We start from the raw sequence: 24605 nt of genomic DNA, 5'->3' as shown, positions 1-24605 counted from the left end.
ACAGCCGCGAAGGGGGGGGGGGCGGAGGCGGGGGCGGGCGAGATCGGCGGGGGCGGTGCCGCGCGTCGGGAACAGCGGCGTGATCTGGGGGGGGGCCCGAGCCGCCGCGTGAGTGGGGTCGGGGCGTGGGAAGGGGTTGGGGGGGGGGGGGGGGTGAAGGGGGACCCCTGTGTTGGGCGGTCTTGAGGGTCTGAGGAGGGGGGGACCCCTGTGAGGGAGCACTGCCGGGGGCCGATTTGGAGGAGATGGGAGCAGGCTGTTTTGGGGGTCCCGTTGGGTGTCAATATGGGGGCGGCACGGGGGAGGGAGCAAGAGGGAGGGGGGTGTCCCTGAGGCGAGTCCTGGCGCGGGAAGGGGGGTCCCTGCCCCGGGGGAGCCGTGGGGGGGTCCTCGACTGGGGAGGGGAAATGGGCTCCTATATGCTACAAGGAGGGGGGCTCGGGAGGGTTTTTTTGGGGTGGGGGTGTCTTGAGGCATGTCTGCAGAGCTGGCACCCCCACCGGCTGCTCATGGGAGGGGTTGAGGTTTTTGAGAAGCGTGCTCTTCGCTTTTACTTCTGAAATGCGGCGAAGGTGAGGTGGAGGAGTTTGTCAATAGTAATCCAAGCTGCGAATGCTGTAAATAACTTTTAAAAAAAAAAAAAAAAAAAAAAAAAAAAGGAGCCTCAGACTTAAATCCTCCCTGAAAGCATGCAGCTGGGAAGAGAGCAGGAATGCAAGGAGAGGCCGCCAAATAATAAGTGTCAAAGGTTCAGTTTAACATGAGCAGAGAAACTAATGTTTTTTGTTAATGGCCCAGCTTCTCCTTTCTTTTGCAAATGCACACGGAGTGGTGAACTCCAGCCTTGCAAATATGTAAGCTGGTGGTTAACTTTGTGAACGCAGAGTTCAGTGCAACTACTCATGCCCAGAAAACATGCAAGTGTTTTCAACGTGGGCGATGAGAATGAACATTTAAGAAATATTCTCTGTCCTACAAGAAGTGAGAAAGGGGAAAAAAACCCCAAACTGGGAAGTCCTGAAGGGCAGAAGGGTTGTGGTAGTCACACACATGCATTGTAAATGCATCAGAGGTCCTGATTGCAGCATAAACTCTGAGTAACTGCTCTGGGCTCTTGACTTCCAAGCTTCAGGTGTTGCACATAACTAACTGCATGCTCGGAAAAAGCTACATGTGCAAAATAGTTTTATAAAGTGAGATGTCTTTGTGGAGGAAGATGATGTGGGCAGTGTGTCCTGCTGAGGTTTGCTGTTTGGCTTTACTTTAAAGGGCTTGTGCTACTCGTAGCCAGTTCTGTTGGTCACTGAGGAGAGGGTGGGATGTTTCTCTTGAAAGAATAAGAAGGAAATAGAGCTTTCCAACTATTTCATAGAACTGTAATTGAAGGAAAAAAATCAGTCGAGGGCCTCAGTGCTGTTGGAGTCACTGTTCTGCTGGGTGGCAGAGTGCCCATTTGCACAGAAGTTTGTTTGTAGCCACTTAATGAACAGTCTACATGAGTTAATGGATAGACTTAAAGTCAGGCTTTGATAGGACTGGCCTACCAGCGTAACCCTATCGTTGAGAAAAATGCTATAGTTCACTATTGCCGTAATTATGCTATGCTTTGTGTAGCTTGGAATAGAGACACTGTTGTCAAGTACATTGAGCACAGCTTCTGGGTTCTGCTCCTTTTATGACCTTGAACAAGACACTGAAGTTACCAAGGTTTGTTTTATCCTCTACCAGCAAAGAACAGGGATAGTTCCGCCATGCTTAGTTGCTAGAGCTGGGGTCAGAGAGAGTGTCTCAGAGATTAAATCATGTTCTTAAAGTGCTTTAAAAATCAAAATGATGTTGTGAACAGCTTTGCCGTTGCATTTACAGGTTCTGCTCTTGGAACTGGATCCACATGGGCAAGTCTTTGTGTCCGTGCAAGGCGCTGTTAAGGTAAGCGGGATTTTGCAGGAGCTCTGGAGGCTTGTGGTGACTGACCTGTTTGCTGAACCCGTGTGCTGCCTTCTCTTAATGTTTCAGGGCATGGAACTGAAAAACACGATAAATATTTATGCCTGTTTATTGATTGTGTTGGGTCTAGTTCTGTATGGGAAGATGGTGTGTTCAGATGGGCTGTAGTTGTACAGCACTTTTAAAATGTCTCTGCCTCACTGCTTTTTGTCTGTTTGTTTTTCTTGCTTTTAAAGCAGCTTTCAGCAAATACTTGTTCCCATGTATGAAGATGTCCTTAGTGGACCTAGGGAAGAGGTTGCTAGAAGCAGCTCGCAAAGGCGAAGATGACGAAGTGCGAAAGCTGATGGCAAGCGGTGCTCCCTTCACCACTGACTGGGTACGTCGGGGCAATAGACGTTGGTTTTCTGTGCGAAACGGGTTGCCTGTGCACTCTTTAGGGCTGAACCTAAAGGATACAAATGGAAATTGGAGCAGTAAAACCAGAGTGTGGATTGACAGAAAATGCCTCTCTGGATTTCTGTGGCAGAGCAGATTCCAGATAAAGCACTTTAAAACCCAAGGCTTTCCTCAGGCAAAGGTGAGTTGATGTTTGTGTAAAGATTGATCTCTGCCTAATGCATGAGAGCTAAATCACAAGTGCCATGCTGCCCCGGCCAGCAGTGTATGTAGGGTTTGATGCTTTAAGATGTTCAGTTCCCAACAGCTGAGATGAATGATGAGTCGAGTCAAATTAGAAGAACTGTTAAACCTGTCAGTAATAGGAAGTTCTTTTAAGGATGCTTTATTTAATTGTTTAAATTTTCTCAGTCAAGAAACTCATCTTTGGGGTGTTTTTTTTTGTTTCCTTAAAACCCTGAAAACAAACCAGCCCATCCCGGGTTGGAAAGGAAATAAAAGCTTTAATGAAACTGAAGAATAACAGTTGGATAAACAAGGAACAAACAAGTCATTGGTAGCCATTTTCCATCACCAGTTGTCATCATTTCCTAACTTACCGATGTGTTCATTCATGACTTTGCGAGATGAAGGAATTAACTGTATCAAGAGGTAGCAGAGCCTAGTAATATTGTAATACTGCCCTTTTCTGACCAGTGGTGAGATTATCTGTCATGATATTGAAATGGCAGAGGTGTCCTGCTGTGGTTTGGAAAAGAGGCTCAGTGATGAAGGGGCAGCACAGTGGAGAAACTAAAAGCATGTTTGATCTTCAAGTTACCAGATGATGTAAAGATCCCTAGAAAATCTGAGGTTTGCTGGGAAAATTATTGGATGTGCAGCCCCCTATTTCTAAGTGGAGAAAAAAAATTAATTTATTCCAGAAGCTTTGTCATTTTAATTACTGCTGGATATATGCGTGGTGATTACTGTGCCTGTTGTCTCTTGCTGTGTACAGACAGTAACTCTTCTAAATTAACACACAGCTTGGGACGTCGCCTCTTCACCTCGCTGCCCAGTATGGCCACTATTCAACAGCAGAAGTGCTGCTTCGAGCTGGTGTTAGCAGAGATGCCCGAACAAAAGTGGACCGGACACCACTACATATGGCTGCAGCTGATGGACACACTCATATTGTAGAACTGCTAATTAGGGTAAGTATAGCAAATTAAGTATCACTTTAAGGCTGGTATAAATTACCCTTGGAGTTCAGTGTTGATGTCCCTGTTCAAATGCTAGCGCAGGCACTACCTTTAAGACATTGAGAGGAGACAGCGCGCAGACAAGTAACGCTTATTTCTTTTAGAACGGGGCTGACGTAAATGCCAAGGACATGCTGAAAATGACTGCTTTGCACTGGGCAACAGAGCACAACCACCGAGATGTCGTAGAGCTGCTCCTCAAATACGGGGCTGATGTCCATGCTTTCAGCAAGTTTGATAAATCCGCTTTTGATATTGCTTTGGACAAGAACAATCCAGAGACTCTGGTAATGCTACAGGTAGGTTGAGGAGGGAGAAACTTATTGGTAATTCTCTGGCCTACAACTGTATCTATGCTAGAGTGAGAGGGATCCTGTTGTGTCTGATGGGATCGTTCTCTGTTTGCAGAGAGAACCAGAAATATGGAGGTGGATGAGGTTTGTTTTATTTCTACATCAGTCTGTGCTGTTAGGACTCGGTGATAGGGTTTACTGCCACAGATCTTGTGCGGTCGTAGTGCAAGTTGCCAAGTTTAGGTGGCCGTTTTGTCACAGCTTTTGCACTGGTGTCTCTGATGTATCGCAGAGAGAAATAATCTGTCTCTCAGATGTTTCAAGGATGCTAAATACCATTGCTTACCATAGAAAGCATGACGAATGTATGCCCAACCCCACTCTTTCCTAGGAAGCAATGCAGAACCAGGTAAATACTCATCCAGAGAGAACAAATCCCATCACCAACACTGTGACTCTCACCTCACCATTTATTCTTACGCCAGGGGAAGTTCTCAATCTCAGTAGTCTCGTCTCTTCAGCAAACACCAAAACAACCTCAGGTAAGGTTTTAAGTGACCTTGAATGGCAAAGTCTTGAAAAAATCTCCTAAGACTGCTTACCAGTAGAGGGCAGATGGTCATTTAGTAGAGGAAAAGTGGTGAAATGTAGCCAAACACACCCAACTACTGCTTCCTGCCCCAGAATATTTTTGCTGTCAAAGGTAACAAAGCAGTTTTCTAGCTGATGTAAATAAAGGTGGTTCCACTGTGAGTGGCAAAGCTCTGCTGAGCTCAGCTGTGGGGCTGCTCCAGGTCTGTTACAAGCAACAGAACTTGAGAAAATTGATTTGGCTGATTGCAACAGAAGAATAATGAGAGTTATTGCCTGTGCCAAATCCTGAGCACTGCAGAGCGGTTGGGGAACAGTTTGCTTTGTTCTTTACTGGCTACAAGAGTTGAGTGAATGTTTTGCTATATATAAATGTTGAGTAAGGAAACTGCAGAATAAGCAGGTCTATTGGATATGTAGATTACTCCTTATTTCTTCTGTCCCACTTATTACATGGAAATAATTAGGTTCCTCATTGTTCGATGAGTCTTATTTTCATGGGGGAAACACTTTTAACTTAAGGCTGAGGGTGAATTCTTTTTGTGTAATTCCAATTTTCATAACTCTTGAAGTTAATTTTCTGTATTTGGGGAAATCCAAACCATTGTTTCTTTTCAGTCTGAAGGAGGCTACTAAATACAAGTTTTGTGAAGCTATTTGGCCTCATCCTGCAAACACTTCTGCATGTGAGTAATTCTTTCATTAGTGGGACTGTTCACATGCGTGAATGTTTGCTTATTGGCTAGAGAGTGCTTTTAAAATCCCAGATACTGATGTTCTGCAGTCCCACCCAGGCCTCTCTGCCTATGCCGGGCCACAGCAACTTCAACAACACTACAGACTTGCTCTCAAAGTTTTCAGGGCTGCTCGTAGCTTTGAGGCACTGACAAACCCTAATTTAGAAGGGGAGAAATGACCCAAAGCGTTCTTCTTCCACCCATGAGGAAAATGCAGTGTGGCTGGCGCAGAACATCTTCAGTCAAGGATATTCCACAAACTCAAAGGGGCATAAAACTTGGGATTTTTGTATCCTGGATGACGCTCTGGCCATGATCAGTGAGTGTCACTCTCTGCAGATGGATCTGGCTTTGCCTGGAAACCAGGTAGGAGTCACAGAGACCAATGCCATGCTGAAAAGCTGTTAGAAAACTTCTGATTTCCAGCTTAAACACATTCACAGCCTGTTTAGACCTTCTGGTGCAAATACAGCCCTTTAGTTGAAATCATTCTTCTTTTTCCATCGCCTCCATCCCTTTGATGTGGAAATCAACCCTGTACCCTCTCTGCCTTTGTTTCGCTGGGCTAAGCAAGCTGGTCGCCCTGAGTCCCTTGAATCCATCCACGGTGTGTGGGTGAGCGGCTGCAGGCAGCGTTCCAGATGAGCTCTTGGTACTGGCCTTGTAAATCCCCGTCTCTCACTGCACCTCTCCTTGTCTATCCTGCAATGTAATTGCCTTTTTCAGTGCCACAACACGACAATGGCTTATCGTTCACGTGTGACTGGACTAAAATACAGTGGGTTTTTCCCCCCATGACACTTCAAGCATTGGCAGTAGCTGGTCAGTGTGAAAATAGCCCGTGTCTCCTGCTCTAGGCCATGTCAGGAGATTTTTTGCTCATTTCCCACAAGAGGGCATCAGCGACTGCACCTTCGTTACAACAAAAATCTCTTCTTTAACTCTTATGACTGATAATTTTTCTTACCCTTCTTAAAATTAACTATGTCTTTTGTTATTGAAAAGGTTTTTAAATGGGAACAAATATCTTTAGCTGGTCTGAGGAAATCTGGTTACAAAGCTGCTGAAAACAGTCACTAGGCCTGTGGCATTTTCATATGCCTAGCCTACAGCTTTGTGAAAGTATCGTTCTTTGAAAATAAGTCCCTTGATAACCTTTGTAAAATCAGGAGCCAGTGAGAAAGAGAAAATAGATTGCAGGGGTTAAGGCAGGGGAACTTTAGATGAACTTCCCTTTGTGTGCTTATAATCTATTTATCTACGCTGACAATGAGGTACAGGATCTTTTTTTTTTTTTTTTTAAGAGGAATTGTGGGTTATATGCACTGAGTTTGCGCCCGTTTAGTTAATTTCCTGTTCCATTCTTACTAAGTCTGCCTTTGAATAGGAATTACTATGGTCAATTGGAGGAAGAAACATTGTTTTTTGGAACCAAGAAGACTTGTTTATCTCATTCAAATCAATACACCATTGCAGTGACTGTGGTCTTTCTGTTACTGAACCTGAGAGGGGAGGAAGAAAGGACCTGCATGCCCAGTACATTGAAATCAAGTGATACACGTAGCCAATTTCTGTGTTTGAGCAAAAGTCTCTGTTAACTGACTTGTGCTGAAACGCTTGGTCCATGAAGTAATTCTGAAGACTGTACTTTCCCAACTGAGGGAGGACCTAGGTGTTGTAATATACTCATAATAGCCAACGTGTTTAATATATTCTTTAGGTTTTGCAATTTTGAAAGTTGCAGTACAATGTGAAGCCAAGTAATTACGTGCGTAGCAACCTCTCTGTGCAACGTTACAGCAATCAGACTCCAGCATGTCTGTGAGTGTGATCAGGCAGCGCAGCTGTGTCTCGAAAGGCTGTGTGTGTCTCCAGATCAAAGCTCTGCGTGCCAACTAGCCCGGTAGACAGCCTGCCTTTCTGTAGTTCTTACAATAAAGCTGGAGCAAGTCGGTTCACATTTGCTGTTCTTTTTGTTACATAATTCAGAAAAAAATTAATTAAATACTTGCTTTAAATTCGATTAAAATTATCATAAAATATGCAGAGTGGGTACAGTCTGTCCTAAAGTAGTATCAAAGCCCCTTTTACAGTTAGCAGTAGGAGGGGCACCTCTCATGAAAAATGATATGTACCACCTCCCTTTCTGCATTGACCAGTGGGAGCCCAGAAAATTCTTCATACCTGATGTCTTGATCTTTAGATGACAAAATTGTTGCATTCTGAGTGCTTTATTTGTTGTTTAGATACAGCAGATTCTGACAATCCTTCAGTTTGCCCTCATCTTTCCCAAACAGGTGACTCGCATGTCTCTACAGTGCAGTTTTCCAATTCGACAACCTCTGTGCTTGCCACACTTGCAGCCCTCGCTGAAGTATCAGCACCACTTTCCAACTCAAACAGAGACACAGGTAGGGGAAACGGGTCAGATACCAATTCAAATTTGTGTAGTTCTAGCGAGTATCTTGCCAGGCAAGTGGAGGAGATTTAAGACGTGGAAGTGAATTTGCCTTTCATGGTAAAGAAGAGATGACAATAAATATTCGTGAAGCTGTGGGTTCATTTTGTTTATTTCTTTATTTATTTAATCCCAGTTCAAACTTAATGAAAAAAGCAGCAACGGTTACCAATAGAAGTAACTTAATTTTTATTAACCAGCATGTCTGACCCTGACATTACAGTACGTTGTTCTTGATGTGCTTTCACAGTTATATAAAAAAGAAAAAAAACCCCAACAACAAAAAAACAACACTCCAGAACATGAGTTTACTTTAATATATAAATGTAGATAAATATTTTTAAGAAGGAAATTGTCTGAAATGCTTTCTGTCCCCAGTTTGCTGTAAAATGTTGGTAGTCAAAAAAAATGTTTTGAGTCTCTTGAGGATCTGGTAACTTTTTCTTATGGAAAGGTTTGGGCGTTTTTTTTGTGTTTGGGTTTTTTTATGATCTTTTATGGTGTGTTTGTGGAGTGTAATGTTTGACCTTTAATTAACTTCAGATTTAAAAATTTGATAAAGTTTATATAATCCTTTCACCTTGGAATTCATTTATTTTCCCCAAAGCTAAATGTTTTCCTAGAATCTAGAGATCAGCAATTTGACTCCTTTAAGCTGCTGGTGCCACATCACTGATTCCTTGACCTGCAGTGCTTGAGTGTTTTCCTCTTTGGCACCCAGAGTGCACATAACAGGTCAGATCCCCTCTGTTTCCTGCGCTTGCAGCATATGCTGGGAGCAGGATGCAGCCGAGGGTTTGCAATCCTGATTATTTGTGCAAGCCGTTAAGTTACACAAGAAGTGTCCTAAGGAGTTGAACCAGTCCGTGGTCATCCAGCCAAACCAAATAGCCTCCTCATGGTTGTTTGGCCATGCTCGTGCGGACAGGGCTCTTGAGGCATGAAGAGTTTTTTTTGTGTGTGGTTTGTCTTCATTAGAGCTGGGGGAAGGGTTGTGGAAGGAAGCTTTGCAGAGCCAGGTCTGCTTAACAGCTGCCTCCAGCTCCAGGCCTTTTAGTTTAATATGCTTGGATGCTAGTACTTATTAATTAACACAAAAAATGCTGGTTTTACTCTAGAAGACTTGTTTTGCTAAAGTGTAGTGGATTTTATTTTCTGTTCCCCTACCAAGACTTACTGTATTTCCCGATGTTATTTTATTTTATTTTATTTTATTTTCATAAGCAGGCATCCCAGGAGTCTCAAGCTGCGTGCTTGAGCTTTTTCACTAGACTTCAGTTTCTATTCAAGGAAGAGAGAAGGAAATGCTGACTTTTTTTTGGCACTTACTTTATTTCTCAAGGTAAGACGGAGGAAGTAGTGGAAGCAAATTCTGTCGATTCTGCCATACAACAAGTGGTTGGCAGCGGAGGGCAGCGCGTCATTGCCATTGTAACAGATGGAGTTCCACTGAGCAGCCTGCAAACGGCCATCCCCACCAGTGGCCTCAGCCAGCCCTTCATCCTAACCATGCAAGATGGACAGCAAGGTAAGAAGGAGCTGAACTCAGAAGGCAGCTCTGAGGATTAACTTCAAAAAGAGAAAAAAGAAACTGCTGCCTGTGAACCCTGTCAAGCCCCGCAAGGCTGGCGGCTGGTGTGATGTGGCTTGTTGGTGCTGTGATGTAACAGATCCGTGCCTGACTGCTGGGCCCCAGGAGGGGTTAAAATGTCTGTGAGACTTACGTCAGTGGTAAAGCTTGCCAGCAACTCATTTGTAGCTTAGTACACATTCACACTGCTATGCTTTAATATTTTGGTCTTTGCATTAAGACCAAACACCTTTAGTAGAATGTTGCAGGAGGAGAAATGCCGAGTTAGCTGTTCTCTTTGGCAGCTGGGCAAAGACAATTCCTTTATCTTGTGGTGAACTTCCTGGTCTGGGAGTAAATCATGCAGTTGATGAAACTGCAACCTGTTACCTTTAGCAATCATTCCATTGTTCTTGTAAAACTTAGTGTTAGGCCATTAATATCAGCTTAAATATACCTTTTCTTCCCATAACTCTGGTTATATTGCCTAGGGTGATATAATCTTATCAATTTTACAAGGCAAATGTAAATTGTGTTCAGTAAAGGATGGCAGAGCTCCAGTGTGCTCTTACAGTGAATTTTTGTTTCCTCAAGGGATGTAATTCATCAGCCTTGTCCACTACCGACAATTCTTTTAGCATGTCCTAGGGATACTCAGTTATTTGGATTAATGTTGGTGCAGAAAAAGAGGATTAGGAAGCAGAGCAGCTCTCCTGTAACATGCATACAGTGCTACAATGTGAGATGGGTTACATCAGATGTGTCTGTTTACAGACTTCATGAGTGAAAAGCAATTTTCTAAAGCTGTTAATTATTCAGAATTATTTGCCAAATTACTACAAATAATTCCTGGCTTGTAACCTGTTCTGAGTCTAAGTAAGACAAAGGGAGAACTGTTCAGGTAGTGCTACCTTCAGTAACTCACGTGGTGCCTTTCTCCTTGGCTGGACGAATTCTTGCTACTGGCTTCCCAAAGTGAAAACCCATGTTTGCAGATTTAAAATGTGTTTGTTCTCTGGAGTATTTGCAGCTCTTGCATGCGCTTAAAGCTGATTCAGAGCTTAGCCAGTGGGACTGTGTACTGGGAATTTTCGAGAAGAGCTTTCTATTCCTCTTGCTTAGTCTGTCCCAGCTATTAACTGCATTACTGAGGCATTGGAATGGTAGTTTTTACCTCACACGTTCTCTAAGATGGAAATCTTTGATTTCAGTTTCTGTCAGCCCTGTTGTGGTGACATATTCAGGTATTTCAGAGGCCTGAGTAGAGAAAACTGGAAACCCGGTCCAGAATTTCTTTCCTTTCTGGGAAGACTTCAGCATTGCTGATCAGCAGGTCTCCTCTTTTTCTGCAGAACCACTCTGATGCACTGACTTCAGAGAAGTCTTTTAGGAAACATCTGTGCAAAAGCACGTCTCGCACTGTATAATTTGTCACCTTTTAATTTTTCAGTTTTAACTGTACCTGCTGGTCAGGTTGCAGAAGAGACTGTTCTTGAAGACAAAGGTGACGCAGAAGATGAAGAAAAGCCACTGGCTAAGAAGCAAAAAGTAGAACAAAATACAGATGACTCAAAGGAAGACAAGGTAGATACTGCAGCTTGTAACTTCGATTGCTCTTGTCTCCTGCATGTTTCTCTGCCGTGTTGAGGATGTTGGGCTCCCGGTCTGCCAAAGCCATCTCAGAATAGAAATGAGCTGTGCCCTGCTCAGCTGAGTCTGGGGATGTCTCTGTAACAAACTCTGCTCAGAGGTTCCCTGCTCTTCCCGCGCATGCTCCTGTGTTAGCAGTGAACAGGCGAGAGGTTGAAAGGAGCGGTGCTCAGTTGAATATCGGTAGGAGGAAGAGAGCCAGCTAAATCACTTGTGGCTGTTTTGCCTGTGCTGAAGGTGTAGCTCAGGGTTTTTAGATTAGTCGTGGTTGTTTACTGAGATTATTTAGGATTTCCTGTAGAAGCAGAACATGCAGGCTGGGTGTAAGCCAAGCCTCAGCTCTTCACAAAGCAGCAGGAATGACTCTCCCATCACTCTCTGTTGGGGAGGAAGAACGTTCTTCTTGATTGCCTCTCAACTTTTCAGCACTAATAGCTCTTTATTTTTCTTGCATCTTGGTTACACCTGCTTCCAACCTTTGAAATTCATGACGGTGAGATCATGCATAACTTCCCAGCCCACCTCCCTGCATGCTGTGGGGATACCTACCAGCCAGTTTGTGCCTCCCCGTGTCCCAGTTGCCTCTGGTAGTGTGTGACAAGCAAACCAGTTGAACAGAACTTGACCCAAGCACATTTCTAGCACTGCCTAAGAGCATTTTGCTTTTCTGACTCGTAACTGTTGGAGTGCTTGCACACCCCGTTGCCTTCATGCCACAGGTTGGGCCTCCATTGTGGGCTCTCTCAACTTTGTTTTCTGTAGGACAGTGTTGAAAAGGAAGTGCTACAGCAGCAGTTGCAAGAGGCGAACCGGAAGGCTCAGGAATATCGCAGCCAGCTCATGAAGAAAGAGCAAGAGGCGGAGGAGTACCGGCTGAAGCTGGCAGCCATGGTGAGGCAGCAGCCCAATGGAGTGGAGGTGACAGTGCTCGAAGAGGTTGCTGAGGTTGACCCGCTTGTGGTAACCTCGGAGGACATCAAGGAATCCGTGCTGGCCATGCTAGAAACAGATCAGCCAACCGATACAATTGTGGAGACTGTAACCTCCTAATCCTTGCTGATTGACTGGGTTTTGTATGGGAAAATAACTTTTTTTTTTTTTTTTTTTTGTGTGTTAAATAAGGTGCTGTTGGCAAGTGGTGTTGGAGCAGAGGGCTGTTGTCAAAGCCACCCCGTTGCTGGGGGTAGAAGCTTCTCCAGCCACTTGCAATGTAACTCTGCTTTCAGCGTGGTGCCAAAAGGTGCTTTTAAAGCTTGATCTTGAGAGATTGGAAGCTTTTTAACAAAATCTTAGCCAGTGAGTGACCTAACGGCTTATTTGGTGATGTCAATACCTGCATTGTTGGGGAGTGGAAAAGAAATACCTCATTGCCAAAGCAGCTGGTATTAGCGCTCAGCTGCGTGGAAGTTACAGCACTGAAAACAGACTTTCTGCAATAACCTGAGGTGTTCGCTCCCTTTGGCGAAGTCGAGTGACTGGATCTGGACCTTCAGAAAAAGTCGTCTCTTGGGGTGTTGCTTTAAAATCTTCAGAGGTGTGGAGGGGATTTCCCCTTTCAGCCAGAGAGCAAATTACGTTCTTTTTCTTGCAAAACCATGAATCTCTTTGATCGAGGCAACCTTCAATACAAGAGCAAAGGCCAGGCTGAATGTCTGTCAGATGGAGCATTTCACGCTATCAGGGAATACCAGCTTCACCCTCTGTGTTTCAGGAACAATTTGGGGAAGGTCTTTGTCAGACCCCTTAACTATCCAGAGGGATTGCAAAAAATTCCTCCTCAGTTTTATGGTATTTAGTCAAATGTTCTATTTGACACTTCTGTGCTGAACAGTAGCGTTAACTTGATTATATATGCAAAACTATACATACGGTGGTTGCTGCAAGACAGCTTGAGAGTCGAGTTGTCTCTGGAGATATATATGTCACTTTTTTTTTTTTTTACTAAACAGTTTTTATTTTTAAAGATACTAAAACCTTTTTTTAAGAAGCAGCTGATCTTGTTACTGAAATGTTCATGGTTTGTTTTTTTTTTTTTTACTCTCTGCAGGCCCGTTAAGTGCAGGGATCTGTTTAGTACGGTGGATTGTGGGTTTCAAGACAGCAGGGAACTGATTGGAAGCACCCTGAGTAATTGCGTGGAGCTCAATAGTGAAAGATTATCACGGGAAGTTTAGAAAAATACCATAAACAAGTGAAGATTAGAAAAACACCATCACGCAAGCTGTGCTGTCGGCTGTGAAAAGGTTTTAAGGGCGAGGAGTGACTTGCAGGTCTGAGACCCTAGCAGCTGGGCTGCTCCCTGAGAATGTCTTCCTGCCAGATAATCCCTAGCTCTTTTGGCCAGTAGTTCACTGATTTAGGGTTTGTTGGGGTTTTTTTTGCCCTAGTTTTGTAACGATTGGCAGGATTCAAGGTAACAATTCGATTTCATGGTCCTTGCATTGTATTTTTCTGTGTTATTTCCAAGCATGTCTGCATAATGCGTTTTTCTCTTGGTTCAGGTACTGCCTTTGTTAATGTTTCTTTGCTGATAGATCAGCCCATATTGTGACATCAGAGATGTAATACGGACTAACAAGTTCATAAAGGTATGAATGTGAGGTCATGGCTCCAAAGGAATCCCTCACCCCAAGAGGAAACTGCTTTTCATACTAAAATCAGTCAGTTCCTTGTGGTTGGACCTGAAAGGAAGGCGGGATCTGCCGAAATCCCCTCTTCAGCAGTGTTTCACAGTGTTTCACTGGTTGGGTTCACCAGCCAGTGGTAGGAGAGGAAGGTTTATGTGACTGTTGTAAAGGCTTCATGAGACTTGCTGAATTTCGAGAATCTAAGTGCATTTATTTATAACCAGTGTAGCTATATTTATAAATAAGACTTTTTTATCTTTTTCCAAAAGATGTTTTGAAGAAGGCTTTAATAATTATTTTTTATGAACAAATGTTTGGAGAGACTTGGGTCCTGGCTGTTGATTACTTTGGTATTTCCTCATGGACTTCAAGCATGCATTATTTTCTTTTGTTCCTCAGAACAATTGATGGTTTGGGTCTGTTTGAACTAAAAAATCTGCGTCGGAGGGTTCGAGGCAGTATTAAAGTAAATCCAGGCAGATTCTTCTAATAACCCAGAAGCATTTACGGATGTAAAGGGACACTCAATTTTGGCTTTTACATTTTGGCTGAAATTTGTGCTTATTATTTGTAAATTTGAACAGCTCAGCAGCTGTAGCGTATATAAACACTGCATTGTGCCTTCGACAGCACTGCGATTCTCAGTTATTTCCATCCTTCTCCTGAAAAGGGTCGGTTTTGCCAAAAAGTCCCTTCAGCTGGGAAACAAACTTCCCCTTCAGAAGAGGAGGAAAAGAAAAAAAAAGTCCGTGACACTCACGGTAACTGGATTTGGTTTACAGAGTTGGAACAAATAAAGCTGACAGTGTTCTTACTGTTTTGCCTTGTGGGGGGCTGAAATCACACGTTAATTTTATTTTTAGAAGTACTTGTGTACGGGGTCTGAACAAAGATGAGGAGAATTTGATGTCTGCCCAGCGATTAGAAAGAATTTAAACCCTGTTGCAGCCTTCGCTCTTCCACAGAAAGGATTTGGAGCTTTTTAAGCCAAGACCAGCAGTTTTCTGGTCAGTGTGTAGTCAGCTGTGGCAGCATAGGGCTGTTCTGAAGCGTGTAAATAACCTCCCACTGGAGTCTGGGCCGGACTCTGCTGCGTCAGGGCTTTTCTCACCCACACCTTTGCCATCCTCAGGCCACTTTCACCGGCCAGCGCAGGATTCGAAGAGGTTAAAGGCTAAACAAACCCATTTGCTTTCAACAGCCGCGTTCTTATCGAGGCAGAGCAGCCCAGCTCCCCTCCACCCACACCTCCAGCCTGACTTCCCCTCTGCTGCGAGCTTGGGATCGCACCAGCGCTCGCCTGCGTGCTTCTGCGGGTGGGAGAATCCCGGCTCCTTTCCCAGAGACGCCAATGCAGAAGTTGCAGTCTTAAAACAAACGTGGGTTGTTTCTCCTCGGTGGAGGAGGTGGCGTGGCACTAACTGAACCAGTTTAGGTTTGATTAGAGGTCTGTTTGCCCCTTGTTTGCAGTAACCAGCTCTAAACAGTTCCCTTTATCCTAAATCGGAAACAGGGCGTTGTAAATCCGGTGGGGATGAGCGGAGGAGGTCACGGAAACGTGAGCTAAATCCTTTCCAGACAACTGTGAAGGCAAATAGCAAACCCTGGGAGTTAAGCTGAGTGGGGTGCAGGTCCCCCAGAGACCTTGGCTGGGGCCTTCCCGGTCCGTACTCCCCTTCCACCCCGACCCACCACCTGTGGGGTGGTTCTTGGTGCCAAATCTGATTATTTCTTTAATCTTGCCTTTATCAGATTGTTTTCCCCCGTGCCAGGCACAGTGCCGGGGTATTTATTGCAGAAGAAATGGCCACTTCACTGTGGCAGGTCCCTTGCAGACCTGGTTAGTGCTGCGATGAGGAACCAAGTGCTTGGGACCCCTTTTCTGCTGAGGGTAAAGGTTTGGAAATGCAGACATTTCAACATTTATACTTGTGTGTGTGTACTATGTTTCTTAATAAAATACCATGCCCTCAGTGAGCAGCTTGCTTCACTCCTGGTGTCAGTCCAGCCCCCCAAAGGCACCACCTTGCCAGCCCCTTCATGTGTCCCATGTGCCACTGTCTCTGTGAGGACAGCCCAGGGCCACCATGCTGGGCTCAGGGGTGTCCTGTCCCCATCCCACTCCCCACCCTTGCCCCGGACAGAGCCAGGCAAGCAGCTGCGTAGGAGTGACCATGTATTTAATTGCCACGGCTGGCACAGGGCTGAGCCCTGGTCCTACACGGTAGGATGAACCGAGCTCTGGTGCGGAGAGCCGCCGTGTCCGACACCCTTCCTGCTGTCCCCGGGGTGGGGGGGGGCTGTGGGCAGCGGCGGCTCCAATGACCCCCAAAGCGGTGAATAAATTAGAAAGGATCAAAAAATGAAAAAGCCCTGGGAGCTGGGGGATCCTGTCACCCTGGGCAGGGAGACAGGGCGGGGTTGGGGGGATGACACATGGGCCCCTCACCACCCAAGGGAGAGAGATGGGGGCAGCCTGGGGATATGGGGACCCTCATGGCTCAGGGCATGGAGCCAGGGAAGGGAGGACCCTGCCACCCAGGGTGGAGGATGGCTTGGGCCCCCTGTGCCAGCTGCAGCAGGGGTGTCCCCGGTGGGGGGTGGGGGGCTCAGGGCTGCCCTGGGGCCGCCGGCACCAGCAGGGGCTTGGGCAGCACTGGGGGCTTCATGGAGAGGGAGCGCTCCAGGGTGCCGGGCCGGGGGCCCCAGGGTGGCCCCCCCGGCGCCCCTAGTGAGTGCATGCGGGTAAGCCCCCGGGCCAGGCCGGGTGGTCTTGCGGGCGTCCCTCCCAGCGAGTGTCTTTGTGCCAGGGGTCGCCTAGGCGGCGGGGGGCTGTCAGGGGGCACATCCAGCCGCCGGGGTGCCCCATCACGGGGAGCCAGGGGGAGGCTGGGGAATGGGGCGCCCGGCTGTACCCGGTTGGCAAAGGAGCTGGCAGCTGGGGGAGTCACCGGCCACCCCGAGCCCCCTGTCCCGTGCAGCCGCTGCAGCAGCTCCTCCAGGGCGGCCTTGGGTGGGGGTCCCGGGCCGGGGGGCTCTGGGCAACCTGGGGTGCTGAGATGGGTTGCCTGGCCACGTCGGTGTTCTGCCACTCGCTCCTGGGGCATCTTGGTGGGTGGTTGCGGGGTGGCCTCAGGGGTGGGAAGCTCGGGGGTGTCCCGCAGGCCCCCAGCCCCTCCCTGGGGCGGCAACAGGGGGTAGAGGCGGGGGGCAGGTGGCTGGGCCAGGGGCCGTGGGGTGGCAGGGGACTCCGGGGGTCCCTTAGGGACAGCAGGGCGACGGTAGCAGGCTGCCAGCAGCCCAGCGGCCAGGGCACCCAGGGTGAAGGCGCCCAGCACACAGCCCACCAGCACTGGCACCGGCACCGTCGCTGCAGCCCCCGTCTCGGCCTGACGCACCCCTGCAGGAGCACCCATCAGCCCGCCATGTGTGTGGGGGACCCAGACCCCAACCTGGACCCCCCCCGGGGATCCCTCTTGGTCCCTGGGGTCCCCCCACCCCGAGTCCTTTTCCTGTCCCTGGGGTCGCTCCTGGTGCTGGGGTCCTTCCTCCACCCCTGGGGTCCCTCTCCCATCCCCAGGGCTGCTGCTGGTCTCTGGGATCCCTGTCCCATCCCTGGGAACCCTCTCCTGCCCCTGGGGGTGCCTTCCTGGTCCTTAGGATCCCCCTCATCCCCAGGGTCCCTTCTAGTCCCTGGGGTCCCCCAACCCCTGGGATCTTTCTCCCACCCCAGGTCCCTCCTAGTCCCTGGGTTCCTCCTGTATCCCTCCCTGGTCCCCAGGGTCCCTCCCAATGGATGTCCAGGAGGGACAGACGGGGTGTCACTGACCATGGGCCAAGTCCCCGTCACCGTCCCCCGCAGCCGGTGCATCTGTGAGAGCAGAGTGGGGTCAGGCCAGGCCACCCACGTTGCCTGGGACCACCTGTGCCTCCCCCCACTGTCCTCCACATCCTCCGGTGTCACCTGCATCCACCTGTGACCTCAAGTCCCCAGAAGTTCCCATGGTGACCCTCTATGTCCCCCAATATTCCCATGTCCCCAATGCCCCCAGTGTCACCCATGTCCCCCACCCGTCACCTTGGCAGGTCCCAGCGATCCCGGGGGATCCCTCCACGTCCTGCTCGAAGCCACTCCTGGGAGACACGGGTGGAATGTCACCCACCATCCCCAGTGTCCCCACCCCATGAGGAAGGGACCCAGGAGACTTGGGGGGTAGTCCCCAGGGAAGGCCACTGTGGGGCACACTTACGGAAGGTCCTCAGAGAAGGGGACACAGCCCCTGGGGGGCAGCCAGACACAGTAGGGGTCACGGGCAGCCAGGCAGCTCCTGCATGGGGGGACCCAGGCAGCTGGGTGCCAGAGCTGCCCCTGCACATCCCTGTGCCCTCGCACGGTCTTGCACACCCCTGGTCCTTGCACACTCGCACACCCCCGGTCCTTGCACACTCTCGCACACCCCCGGCTCTCGCATACCCTTGCACGCCCCTGTGCCCTCGCACACTCTTGCACACCCCTGTGCTCTCACAGGTCCCCGTGCCCTTGCATGCCCTCGTGCCCTCGCATGCCCCGTCCACCCCCAGCTCACCTGCGGCAGGCGCCGTGTCGGGCGCAGCGGCTCAGGGGCAGACGCACCAGGCACCCAGTGAAGGCGACGTAGAGCTCCTGGCCCTGTGGGTGCAGCTCCAGCCCCAGCACCCGGCTGGCACCCCGCGGCCCCCGGCACCTGCACCCCCCATAGCACCCATCGTGACTGCACCCCACCTCAGCACCCACAGTCCCACGGCACCCCATGGCACCCTGCAGCTCCATGGCACCCGCCAGCAGCCCATGGCACCTGCATGGCCCTGCAGCACCTGCATGACCCCATGGCACCCATCAGCTGCCCATGGCACCCATATGGCCCCCCCCAGCACCCATCAATGCCCTATGGCATCCGCATGGCCCCCCAGCATCCATGCGGTGCCCACACTACCAGTGCACCCATTGGTGCCCGCTGCCTACCAGCACCCATGAGCTCCCCCCCAGCACCCATGGTGCCCGCAAGCCCCCCAGCACCCACGGTGCCCAGGTGCTCCCCCAGCAGCCCCAGCCCCGGATACCCAGTGCCTGGCACTCACCGCCTGGGGTCGTAGAGGCTGATCTCCTCCAGCAGCAGCGTCTCAGAGCTGGTGTCCCCGGTGTCACCAGGCTCTCGGCTGTCACCGGGTGCCAGGGTGCTGCTGGGGTGCCGGGTGGCCTGGGGGTGCTGCGTGGCCGCCAGGACCTTCAGCACCCGCCCGTCCTCAGCGCCCAGGAAGAGCACGGTCTGGTTCCCCTGTGGCCCCGCGCCCGTGTCCACCTCCAGCTGTGTCAGCCTGCGCCCAGCACACCCTCGCACCCGCCGCGCACAGGGCCTTGCATGCCATTCTGCAGCCACTCACACACCTTTGCACTGTGGTCTTGCACACCCGTGCACCAGGGCTTTGCACTGGCTTGCACTGGGGTTTTGCACACCCTCGCATGGGACCCTTGCACACACTTGCAATGGGGCCTCGCACACTGTTGCACACCCTCACAGCAGGGCCCTTGCACCCAGGTCTTACACGCCCTCATATAGCCTTGGCCAGGACTTTGCACGTATTTGCACGAGGGCCTTGCACGCCCCTTGCACCAGGGCCTTGTGCACCCTTGCACAGGGGCCTTGCACGAGGACCCTCCCCACCCCACAGCACCCACAGGACTGGCTGCACCCTCCCCCCCCTGCACACTCACACCCTCCTTGCACGAGCTACCTACCCCCTGTCCCCAGGGCCACCCATCCTCAAGGCCACCCTGTCCCCCCGCCGGGGCACACCTGGTGCCGGTGCGGGTGAAGAGGGGCCGCCCGCCAGCGGGTGCCACAGCACCGTGCAGCAGCGGGTGCTCCTTGGCGAAGACCAACGTCTCGTCGGGGAAGTCCCCGGAGGTGACAACACCGGCGGCCAGTCCCATCCCAGCGCAGCAGCCCGGCCTGCAGCACAGCCAGCGTGGGGACCCAGGGGTCCTGGCAGATGCCGCACCCCAGGGGGACCCAGGTGTCCAGGCTGGGGGGTGTACCTGGGTCGGGGCACCCTGTCCTCGGGCACTGGGGTCCAGGTGCCAGCGGCACCGCGGGGTTCGGCGAAGGGTCCCTCAAACGCCCGCTCCACGTCCGCCAGATAGAAGGCGCAGACGGCAGAGCCGGGGATGCTGCAACAGCGGCGGGGGGTGGCACTGGTGCTGGGGGCACCCCTGTCCCCTCCTGCAGCTGCCAGGTCGGCTTTGGTTTGGCCAGGGCCCCTCCACGTCCCTGTTGGTCCCCGCTGTGTCCCCATGCCCTGTTCCCCTGTGTCCTGTCCCACTGTGTTCCCATGTCCCCCTGTGAGTCCATCCCCATGTCCCCATGTCTGTCCCTCCATATCCCCATATCCCCATCTCCTGTGTCCCCACGTGAGTGCATCCCCACGTCCCCATCTCTCCCGTCCCCATATCCCTGCCCATGTCCCCCCCATGCCATGCTGCACTGCCATGTGTGCCTACAGCCCCCTGTCCCCTTGGCTACCCATGTCCCCACGTCCCCCGTGAGCCCGTGTCCCCCCGTAGCCGTGTCCCCGCGTCCCTGCCACCATGCCTGTTGGGCTGGGTGCCGAAGAGGGCGAGGACAGCGGGGCGCCCATGCAGGGCCCGGGGGGGTGTCACCGCCTCCAGGACATCGAAGTAGAAGACGGCATCCCCAGGGACGGCACACTGCAGCCGTACCTTCAGGAAGGACGTCCAGCGCCGCTCCAGCACCCGCGGAGACCCCCCTCGGTCATTGCGGCACACCCGCGCCACCCGCGCCACCACCACCTGCACCGGCACCCGTGGGCATCAGCACCCGAGGACCCACAGGCATCGGTACCTGGGCACCCATGGATGTCCGCGCATGGGCACCCACAGGTATCAGCACCCGAGGACTCTCAAGCGTCAGCATCCAGGCACCCATGGGCGTCAGCTCCCAGGGAGCCACAGACATGAGCACCCAAGGGCCCATGGGCATCGGCACCATCACCTGGGCAGCCAGGGCCATTGGCACCTTGGGCTGGCACCCATGGGCACCCACAAGCACCCACAGGCAGCAGCACCCTGGGGGGCGCCAGCACCCAGCCAGACACCCCAGGGAGGGGGACACTGGGGTCTCCCCTGCCTTGATGCCAGGGGGATGGGCACCCAGGTGCCCCCACCCCCTGTGCCACCACATCCCCGTGCCCACCTTGCCCAGGGCGCTGAGCTCCACGGCGACCTCCCTGAAGAAGAAGTAAACGTAGGGACCATAGGGCAGCGCCTGGACAAAGTGGGGCTCTGGGGGGACCAGAGGGGAGCTGTCAGACCCTGCCGCCTCCTGTCCCCATCCCCCACCCCTGCGCTCACCTCCTCCCCTGCCCCTTCCACCCCGTGATGGCCCCATAGCCCTGTACCACCAGATCCCAGCCCCTGTGTCCCCCTAGCACCACAGCCCCAGACCCACCTACTCCCCCACAGCCCCCCCATATACCCCTACCCCCCTACCTGTGCCCATCACCCCCCTACACTGGTACCCCTCTGTGCCATTCCCACACACAACTGTACCCGTCTACCCACTCCACAGCCCCCCCACGGACCCATACTCCTCTACCCCAGCCCATATACACCCTGACCCCTCTACCTACCCCCAGCCCCCCAACACACACATACCCCTCTACCTGTCCCCATCACCCCTTCATGGACCCGTACCCCTCTACCTGTCCCCATCATCCCCCCAACACCCGTGTCATCCCCCCCTATACAGTGGGGTACCCTGCAGCCAGCGGGAGCTGTACTTGAGGGTGCGCAGCGGGGGGCGGCCGGGGCTGAGGCTGCGGTAAATCACTGCGTCGCTCGCCTGGAAGTCGGCCACCGTGGCTGAGTACAGGCTGCCGTCTGCAGGGGGGTCACACCAGTGTCAGCCCTGTCCCCCTCCCAGGGTACCCCAATGTCGGTCCCCCGCCCCTGTCCAGCACCCACCGACAAAGAGGGCGACGATGCTCTGCTTGGCATCAAAGGGGCACCGGGCCTGGCCGCTCACCTCCTCACCCTCCTGCGCCAGGCTGCTCACCTGGGGGTGGGGTTGGGCCGAGGCAATGAGAACACCCCCCCCCCCACCCCCACTCATCACACCCTCATGCTGTCTCCAGTCCCAGCACAGAGACGCTGAGGACACCCACACTCATCACACCTCTGGGCACTGCCCTGCTGCACTCCCCAGTGGGGGCTGAGACCCCCACACTTATCACACCCACCACCCCCTGTGCTCCCTGGCAGGGCTGAGACCCCCCCACTCCTGACACCCACACTCCCCCCAGGCTCCCCCCACCTGGTAGGTGCGGCAGAGGGGGCTGAAGGCATTGGTGCCGCAGGCCAGGAGGGTGCCAGCGTCGCGGGGCACCAGCACCCTGATGTAGTTGTGGCACTCGTCCTACATGGGGGCAGGGGAGGGGACACAGGGGTGGACATGGGTGGGAGGGACACGGGGGGCCCCGGTGTCACCACCTTCCCCTGCCCTGAGCCCCCTGTTTGACCCTATCCCTTGTATCCCCCACACCCTCTACCCCCACACCTCCATACGCTGTAACCCTATACCTTGTGCCCCCCGTACACCTGTACCCCAATAAACCCATATCTCTGTACCCCTGTACCATGTACCCCCATACCCTGCACCCCCCACCATAAACCTCTACCTCTGTACCCCCCTACCATGTACCCCCACACCCCCATACCCTGTACCCCCATATCCCCATACCCTCATGTCTCCACACCACATCTACTTGTACCCCCAAACCCCCAGCACCCTGTACCCCCATACCCCCCCATATACACCACACCCTGTACCCCTCTGCCCCCTACCCCCATACCTGCAGCCGGCCCCGCATGGCGCAGTTCTCCCTGTCCTGCGTCTCCCAGGTGAGGTGCTGCCGGGTGAGATGGGGGGGTGGGGTGGGTGGGCACAGGGACCCCCCACCCTGGCCCCCCCGTGTCCCCAGGGACAACAGCCCTGGCCCCCTTACCCGCTCAGGGTACAGCATCCCCTTGTCCTGCCCCAGGTCGAAGGCGTAGATGTGGTCCCTGGAGGGGGAGGAGGGCATGAGCATGCGAGGGGCATGGGGATGTGCGAGGGGACACAGGGACACGTGCCACGCACAGGCGCAAGGGACTGCGGGGACACATATGGGGCCATGGGAGGGAATGTGGGCGCACAAGCACGCACAAGCGCACAGGAGCACATGCTGGTGGGCACAAGCGTGCACAGGTACGGATAATCAGGCTTGAGCATGCAGAAGTGGGTGCAAGCGCATGCAAGTGTGCCCAAGCGTGCACAAGCATGGACAAGCACACACAAGTTTGCACAAGCGTGCACAAGTTTGCAGAAGCAAACAGGCCTCCAGAAGCACATGCACACATGAAAAAGCATGCACGAGCTTGCAGAAGCACGCACAAGTACATACAAGCATGTGTAACCTTGCACAAGCACAGACAAGTGCGTACAAGCATGCAGAAGCACACACGAGCACGGACAAGCATGCACAAGCATGCAAAGGGAGGATGAGCTTGCACAAGCACAGACAAGCACGTACAAGCATGCACGTGTGCACAAAGATGGACAAGCACGCACAAGCATGCACGAGCTTGCACAAGCACAGACAAGCACGTACAAGCATGCATGTGTGCACAAACATGGACAAGCACGCACAAGCATGCACGAGCTTGCACAAGCACAGACAAGCACGTACAAGCGTGCACGTGTGCACAAACATGGACAAGCACGCACAAGCATGCACGAGCTTGCACAAGCACAGACAAGCATGCACAAGCATGCACGAGCTTGCACAATCACAGACAAGCTTGCACAAGCACATGAGTTCGCACAAGCGCAGAGAAGCATGTGGAAGCATGCACAAGCGTGCACAACTGCAAAGCACGCACGAGCGCGCACAAGCACACCCGAGCGCGGCCCTGCTCACCGGGCGGCGACGAAGAGGGTGCTGTTGAGGCACAGCATGCGCTGGAAGTCGAGGCCGAGCTGGTCTGTGACGTTGTCCCCTCGAAGGCCACCAAAGCGGGGGTAGGCAGCGGTGGCTGGGGGGACAAGGGGGGGACACGGTGACACCCCGCTGGCCCCCCAAGCCCTGGTCACCCCCGCCCCGGACACCTCCCCGCCCCACTCACCTGCCAGCCCCACGGTGCTGCGTGCCACCAGGTCCCGTGGGAAGGACTGCGCCGCCCCCCCGGGGTCCCCCGGGATGACGAGGAGGAGGACAAAGGGCAGCAGTACCCCCGGCATCGTCGTGGGTGCCCGGAGGGGACGCGGGGCTGAGGGTGACCCTCTGCCCCGGGCTGTGAGGGGCTGATCTCAGCAGGGAGAAACTGAGGCACGGGGGGGGGGGCGGGGCACAAGGCAGCCCTGGGGATGGGGGGGTGCGGGGACAGCAGGGATGTGCACCCTGAGTGCGGGGACAGTGCTCCCAGTGCCCCCTCCCAGTGGCCCCAGTATCCTCCTCCCGGTGCTCTCAACCCAGCGGCCCTATACCCCCATCCCAGTGTTCCCAGTGCCCCCTCCCAGTGCCTCTGCTCCGATGGGCCCGTCCCAGTGTCCCCAGTACCCCCCGTCCCAGTGCCCCCAGTACCCCCGTCCCAGTGCTCCTAGTGCTCCCAGTGCCCCGGGAACTGCTGCCAGCAGCGCCGGGACACCACGCACAGCACAAGCGTGTGCAGCGGGGCACGGCTGTGCGCACACCCGCACCCACCCGCACCCGCTCCCCCCGCCCCCCGCACACCCATACCCCACACGCCCGGCTCCGCAGCACCCACCTGCACCCTCCCAGCACCCCAAAACACCCCACCGACACCCCACCAGCCCCCCCAACAACACCACCTCACCACAGCACCGCACCTACACCCCACAACACACTCACAGCACCCCAAGTACCACCCAACACCCCCAAAACACCCCTAAAACACCCTCAAAACACTCCGCCCCAACACCCCACCGACCCCCCCGCCCCAACACCCCCCTACACCCCTCACGTCACACACACACAC

At 52.6% G+C, this 24605-nt stretch overlaps 2 protein-coding genes across 6 annotated transcripts; one reads left to right on the top strand and one right to left on the bottom strand.

Annotated features, from left to right (window-relative positions):
- The first annotated feature begins 48 nt into the window (after window positions 1–48).
- On the top strand, window positions 49–15450 carry GABPB2 (GA binding protein transcription factor subunit beta 2). 4 transcript variants are annotated; one of them, XR_007506742.1, is made up of 11 exons: window positions 49–108; window positions 1867–1929; window positions 2187–2527; window positions 3372–3539; window positions 3692–3886; window positions 4272–4422; window positions 7506–7619; window positions 9009–9194; window positions 10687–10820; window positions 11649–12674; window positions 12934–15450. XR_007506742.1 is itself a non-coding variant. In XM_049806122.1 (10 exons), exons 3-10 carry the CDS (start codon window positions 2213–2215, stop codon window positions 11934–11936), a joined length of 1350 nt encoding a protein of 449 aa, XP_049662079.1. In that variant the 5' UTR covers window positions 49–108; window positions 1867–1929; window positions 2187–2212; the 3' UTR covers window positions 11937–15450. The 4 variants fall into 4 exon arrangements, 3 of the variants coding, with proteins under 3 accessions (XP_049662079.1, XP_049662077.1, XP_049662078.1); XM_049806122.1 differs by having other exon boundaries at window positions 2187–2326; window positions 11649–15450; XM_049806120.1 differs by having other exon boundaries at window positions 11649–15450.
- Window positions 15451–15676: 226 nt separating this feature from the next.
- On the bottom strand, window positions 15677–24138 carry SEMA6C (semaphorin 6C). 2 transcript variants are annotated; one of them, XM_049806095.1, is made up of 17 exons: window positions 23733–24138; window positions 23528–23642; window positions 22574–22631; window positions 22421–22477; window positions 21883–21984; window positions 21534–21624; window positions 21327–21449; window positions 20764–20852; window positions 20143–20360; window positions 19590–19721; window positions 19348–19503; window positions 18632–18868; window positions 18100–18237; window positions 17764–17841; window positions 17592–17647; window positions 17343–17384; window positions 15677–16913 (listed from the first exon to the last, which is right to left on the bottom strand). In XM_049806095.1, exons 1-17 carry the CDS (start codon window positions 23845–23847, stop codon window positions 16123–16125), a joined length of 2598 nt encoding a protein of 865 aa, XP_049662052.1. In that variant the 5' UTR covers window positions 23848–24138; the 3' UTR covers window positions 15677–16122. The 2 variants fall into 2 exon arrangements, with proteins under 2 accessions (XP_049662052.1, XP_049662053.1); XM_049806096.1 differs by lacking the exon at window positions 21883–21984.
- Window positions 24139–24605: the final 467 nt, after the last annotated feature.

The sequence above is a fragment of the Accipiter gentilis genome, chromosome 7 (assembly GCF_929443795.1).
Source record: "Accipiter gentilis chromosome 7, bAccGen1.1, whole genome shotgun sequence".
Classification (NCBI taxonomy): Eukaryota; Metazoa; Chordata; class Aves; order Accipitriformes; family Accipitridae; genus Astur; species Astur gentilis.
Note: the sequence above shows the minus strand (reverse complement) of the source record. Positions and strands in the feature narration are given on the sequence as shown.

Coding starts and splice junctions, on each gene's coding strand:
- GABPB2 (XM_049806120.1), top strand. CDS start 2,213: ATGAAGATGTCCTTAGTGGACCTAGGGAAGAGGTTGCTAGAAGCAGCT. Junction 3,540..3,691: donor TTGTAGAACTGCTAATTAGG/GTAAGTATAGCA, acceptor TATTTCTTTTAG/AACGGGGCTGACGTAAATGC. Junction 3,887..4,271: donor AGACTCTGGTAATGCTACAG/GTAGGTTGAGGA, acceptor ACTCTTTCCTAG/GAAGCAATGCAGAACCAGGT.
- SEMA6C (XM_049806095.1), bottom strand. CDS start 23,847: ATGCCGGGGGTACTGCTGCCCTTTGTCCTCCTCCTCGTCATCCCGGGG. Junction 21,985..22,420: donor CCATGCGGGGCCGGCTGCAG/GTATGGGGGTAG, acceptor GCCCCCATGTAG/GACGAGTGCCACAACTACAT. Junction 18,238..18,631: donor AGCCTCTACGACCCCAGGCG/GTGAGTGCCAGG, acceptor TGGGGGGTGCAG/GTGCCGGGGGCCGCGGGGTG.